The sequence below is a fragment of the Bactrocera tryoni genome, unplaced genomic scaffold (genome assembly GCF_016617805.1).
Source record: "Bactrocera tryoni isolate S06 unplaced genomic scaffold, CSIRO_BtryS06_freeze2 scaffold_11, whole genome shotgun sequence".
Lineage (NCBI taxonomy): Eukaryota > Metazoa > Arthropoda > Insecta > Diptera > Tephritidae > Bactrocera > Bactrocera tryoni.
Window position 1 is genome coordinate 1,440,403 of NW_024395824.1, and position 6,040 is coordinate 1,446,442.

Below are 6,040 nucleotides of genomic sequence, written 5' to 3' on the forward strand. Positions count from 1 at the left end.
GTAATTTTCTATTGAACTTTTTATTTGTGTAGTTCAGAGGTTGATTTACGATGATTATCTCGAGCTTTGGGAGTGGTAGAGAAATTTCTTAATAATCCTTTCCTTTTGATAAAATTGATCGCCACTGAAGAGGTTTCGATGAGAATAACTGAGCTAAATTAATATTAACCGTCTAGTACCCGATTCATAATGTAGTGTTATCGATAGTAATTATCAATATAGGCAGATATTATTAAAAAAAATGTAAGAAAGAAATAATTGAGTTTTTTAAACCGTTTTTCTTCTTTTTCCAGTGTCAAATTACAATAATGGTTGGACAAAAGGCGAAAGTTAGCAGGGAAGAAGCTATTGCATTGTTTGAAAAATATATTGCCCGTGACCGATATTTTCATACTGATGATTTTCCTCCTTTTGGAGATGATTTGTGGAAAAACATGAGTGTAGAACTTGGTGGCCGATGGACACATCAAACAGTCTACAATCACGTGAGGGTGAATAAAAGAGGATGTCTTACATAGGCTAGGCAAAATCAAGGGATTATGACATCGCCTGCCGAGTCCAAACATATTCTTATAGACGATATATTTAATGAAGATGAAAGAGATTCAATTGATGATGATAATGCTGATGAAAATTGGAATCCTGAAAACGAATTAACAACAGAGAAGTGCGAAGTCTTTCATTTACTACTCACAGTTGAGGAATGGAACAAAATTCAACCCTCAGAGGAGGTGAAGAATCGAGTAAATAAGAAAACATGGGCCCGCGTCATTAGTGAAGCGATAAAAAAACGTTATAACTTTGAATGTGCCTTCTTGGCTAAATCGTCCCACGTTTCTCTTAATTTCGATGAGCAAAAAAGCAAGTAATTTCTGAAAATACAGGCTTATTGTGCGGGAACAGAAAATTGCAAGAATAAGCTCGAAGGCATAGCCAGAAGTGGTCTAACACTAAAGGGCCTTGAAATGACAATTTGCATGGTAGATACTCGTTCACGGTACCATAAACCGGTAACACGTCCACTTAATGGAACAGAAAGGGATCAAGGGAAGAGTTGTTTAACCAAACGACAAGCTGACAATTACAGAGAAGAATTGTTGAGAGAGAAAATGGAATTTGGTGAAAATATTCCTCGTGATGTTCGAGAGACCCATATCTATCGACAAGTTAAGATGGAAGCTGAGCAAGAAGCAATGGGCAGAAAACCTCGCGAGAGTATCAATGCCATCCAATCTCTCCAACGAATGGCATCTTCTGCACTCTACAAGGGAGCTCCTCATGACCTCGGAGCACTACGATTCTACGTGATATATTGCAGTACACATCAAGTTTTAGCATACCAAGAATATGTTAGGTTATTGAAGAAAAATTCTCAGATTTCTACGACGCTTCTGGTAAAATGGTGAAAACTTTTGAGATCTGCCCTGGTAAACAGACGGGTCACATTTTGTTATATACCATGACAGTCTTGCTCCAACATAAGATTCTTTGCGTCTACCAAGTGCTTACTGAAATACATACACAAGAATTCATCGAATATTGGCTCAAATTATTCTTACGAATCGCTGTTTCAGCTCCAGACCGAATTGTCTCGGACTACGAGCGAGCTATACCCATGTCCGCCAGTCTAGCTTTCAACAATATGAGTTTTAAAGAATATATTGACACGTGTTATCTAAGGGCCATATCAGAAGACAGAGAAACATCGCGTCCAGCTAAGACTCTTATCCGCATAGACGTTGCTCATCTGATGCGCCTTGTGTCTAACTGGAGGTCGGTCAAAAGTGAGAAGCATAAGACTGTCAAAGACACTCGCCTGTGTAGCTCTCATGGTAGATGCAACAACTGTGAAGAGATTTTCCAGAATCTTCATTCTCACTCAAATAATCTCTCTCCATCCATTTACTGATACGATCATCACTATTGATGGTATAACAATGAAAGTTTCAGAGGCTTTGCATGAATTGGAATAGGCTATAGGTGATCGAGAACAATCGATCAAAGTTCTGGAGCAGTCTATGACGGCTTATGAAGAAACCAAGAAAAACGAAAAAATTCCAAACTTTACGGAGGGTGATAATGACACTTTGACACACAAGTTTATAAAGAAACTTATTTAACAAGCTCAACCCTGTCCGATATCGAAGGTAAAAGCGTCAATGGGTTTTATAATGAGGACTTTTCGAAAGCGTTGAAACGACTGGAAAACGACAAAGAATTCCCGTCGTGGACAGGGATCAGTGAACCGTATCAAATGTACATGCATCAAGTGCTTTTCAGGAAGGCGACTTCGCTCGTTTACGGCAGAGTATGAGAGAGACCGTACAGTTGCCCTGTTCCGCAGATCGATTCGTTTGTGAACACCTAAAGCGGCTACAGAGCGGGACCAATGAATTAGGTGCACAACTGAAGCACGCCAACCACGCAAAGAAACCGCCGCCACCTTCCGTAAACACCAAAGAACCTAGAAAAAACATTGAGGAATCAGGTTCGCCTTCTCCTGGCGTTGTGCGTTCACTACCATTCAGCAGGCTGGAGAAGTGTTCCCTCCATAGTTTAAGTATGCTCTGGGCATCGGTGACTAGATCACCTTTGGGGGTTCTAAAAGAGTATGCTCCGGCCTTGAAACCTTCTGTAAGCCGCCGCATTTTTTCGCAAAATTTTCGAGCATTACCCCTGTCGGCCAGCTTATCAAGCTCTTCGTACTCACGCATTTCGGCCTCTTTCTTCGCTTCCCTCTATCCCAACCCGCACGTGTTGTGGTCGATCGTAACGTTGCGAGGTAGACAGCCTGTTTTCTCTCCGCTGCGACACGGCACTCCTCGTCGTACCAGCTGTTCTTTTGCACTTTCGGAAAACCAATGGTTTCGGTTGCAGCTGTACGTAAGGAGTTTGAAATGCCGTCCCACAGTTCCCTTATACCGAGTTGTTGCCGGGTGCTCTCAGAGAGCAGGAGTGCAAGCCGAGTACAAAATCATTCTGCTGTCGGCTGTAATTGCAGCTTCTCGACGTCAAACCTTCCTTGTGTTTGTTGGCGTGCTTGTTTTGCTGCAGAGAGGCGGGTGCGAATCTTAGCTGCAACAAGATATTGGTCCGAGTCGATGTTTGGACCTCGGAGCGCACGCACATCTAAAACACTGGAGACGTGTCTTCCGTCTATCACAACATGATCGATCTGGTTGGTAGTTTTTCGATCCGGAGACAGCCAGGTAGCTCGATGAGTCTTTTTATGCTGGAATCTAGTACTACAGATAACCATATTTCGGGCCCCGGCGAAGTTGATCAGCCTCAACCCATTTGGGGATGTTTCGTCGTGGAGGCTGAATTTACCGACCGTTGTGCCAAAGGTACCTTCTTTGCCCAAACAGTTCCTATCGTACCGCCGACGAAAATTCACATACCGGATGAGTCTGATCTAAAGTCTTATGAACCATGGGGTGGGCTCAAAAACAAAGGCCCTTTCTCAGTTGATAGTGCCATCTCCGAAGATGATGAGTCAAAAGAAGAAGAGAACAAAGCAAATCCATTACTTAAGAGAAACACCAATATGACTGACACGGAAAATGAGTATTACTTTTTTGATAATAAAACAGATGTTTATACCAAGCACAACAAAGACGGACCAATTATGGAGGATGTAAAAAGAACTTCAAGCATCTCCAACGACGACGCGGAAAAAAATAAAGATGATGAAACATCATTCATCATCCCTCCCGAGCATCAAAAAAAAATCATGTAAGCGATGATTCTGAAAATCTTTTCCTTGATAACAGAAAGGATTTGTCTACGAGAGCTATAAAAATATCTCCCTGATTATGGAGAGAAATACCACCGAGCACTTCAAAATGTCACTTCATGCAGAAAAAGATCTTAGAATGCGAAAATAAAGCTCTCAATTCGTCTTAAATGAGGAAATAAAAAAACACTACGATTCAGCCTGAATCTGCAGTGGACGGTCTGAATAATCCCTTCAATGATGAAGTATCGACTTCATATACGGTTAAATGCAATTCAATGACTGATGATGTTTCTGCGCATCCCTTGTTATTAACTTCCCAAACACCCACTCTGTTGACTGCACCTCTCATGCATCCGTATTTCAGAACTACTCCCTTGACTGATCATTCATATGCATTAACAGATGCATCTCACGCCCGTAACATTTTGAAAGAGATTACTAATTGGCATAATAATGACAAATCAACACTTCAGCCGAAGGAACATTCAATAAATGCAAGCATCGAAAGAAATATATAAATATACGATCAGATAATGCCATTTTTGATAAAGAGGATATCATCACCATAAGCGACTCAAGTGAGACCTCTTCATCGAATCTCTTACTCATGAAGAAAGACGATCAGGGTAAAGAATTACTTGCTCAGACTCAATCGCTTAAAAGAAAAGTGGAACATGTGGAATCAAAAAATTATGGCCCAACGAAGAGGATGAAAACTGGAAAGAATGAGAAGAGCAAGCAATTGGGTTACTATTTCCGAAATCATAAAGAGCTTAGAATTAAAAATCAGAGAATTAATTCTAAAAAAACAGGATTAATATTCCCCAATGGTAAAACGTGTATCAAGCCGTTGAGAATAAAACTTTTGGAAGTTTGAATCGAAGGTGAATAGAAAGCTGTTGCCTAAAGAAGTGAAAGTCCGTCCGCTCAATACCTGCGGTTTAGATTCAATTCTCCATATTTTAGAATTTTGGGTGATCGATCACCCCTTATATGAGTCATTTGCAAAAGACTCTGATAGTAAAGCCATTAAACTCCTTCTTTCTTTCATGAAAAAAGGGGCTACTGCGGAAGTACAGCAGGAACGGTTGAGACTCCTGAATACAGTATACCAGCTCAATGCTGTCGATTCACTTGATATCATTTGGGAACGATTCTTGACCGGCGAACCAAGTCGTTTCACATGTAAAAATCCAGATTGTAACGTTGAACGCACACCAATGTATTTGATTCATGTGAACGAGAGAATTCTGCTCGAAGGTGGTTATAAAGACTTGGAAAAAGTTCTTCAATATCGTCCAGTTGATTATAACAAGAAATGTCGATCGAAATGTGGCTATGAAAGTGAGGAGTATACCACATTAAATCTTCACATTTGCATAAGTTTAGATGTGCGTGAGCCTACGAACAAATTAAGAACCATGGATGGTCATTTAAATGATTTTCCTCCTTACCTTTATCTAGAGAGACCTTATAGGTATGAGTTTTTACATTCTGGAATTTAACTAATGCTTATAGGCAAGTTACTGTTAAAGCGATTTTTCAATGCAAATTTTTTATTTTCAGACTGGTAGGAATCATCCATCATGAGCCAGGACTATCGCTTCCAAACTTTGAAGAAGGACATTTACAAACTTCAGAGCCGGGCCACTTCTCAGCATATATTCTTCATACTACAGGATCGTGGATCCATTGTGATGATTAAGAGGAAAACATCAACTATACGTGCAAACCAAGTCAAACTGTGAAACCTCATGCTGCAATTTACGTCATCTGTGAGACCGAATGCGACATTTAAAAACGATTCTTCGATAAAATTACCTAAATTACCTTAAGTTACCTTTCAATGAGAAATGTTATAAAGTTCTGTACTTAATAGGATTTATTTTTTTTTATTTTCTTCTCCCTAGGAAATTTTCGAAAAAATTTCAGAGAAAAATGATATTCTATTGACTTTTATAAATGTGCGATATAGTTGTAAAAATGTGGTATATCTATACTAATATTATAAAGCTGAAGAGTTTGTTTGTTTGTTTGTTTGAACGCGCTAATCTCCGAAACTACTGGTTCGAATTGAATAATTCTTTCTGTGTGGGATAGTCCATTTATCGAGGAAGGCTATAGGCTATATAGCATCACGCTGCGACCAATAGGAGCGAAGAAACAGTGGTAAATGTGTAAAAAACGGGGGAAATTATTTATCTTTGAGGGCTTCCGTTCCTTGCGCTGCGAAAGCGGTTTATGAAAATTTCGAAGAGGAAACATATCCCATTTACACATATGCCGACGGCATTTTCATTT

At 39.9% G+C, this 6,040-nt stretch overlaps 1 protein-coding gene across 1 annotated transcript; it reads left to right on the forward strand.

Annotated features, from left to right (window-relative positions):
• Nucleotides 1-3,450: 3,450 nt before the first annotated feature.
• Nucleotides 3,451-5,702, forward strand: LOC120779604. Its single transcript, XM_040111951.1, has 2 exons — nt 3,451-5,216; nt 5,306-5,702. The coding sequence occupies exons 1-2, from the start codon at nt 4,789-4,791 to the stop codon at nt 5,442-5,444; spliced, it is 567 nt and encodes a 188-aa protein (XP_039967885.1). The 5' UTR covers nt 3,451-4,788; the 3' UTR covers nt 5,445-5,702.
• The last annotated feature ends 338 nt before the right edge of the window (nt 5,703-6,040 follow it).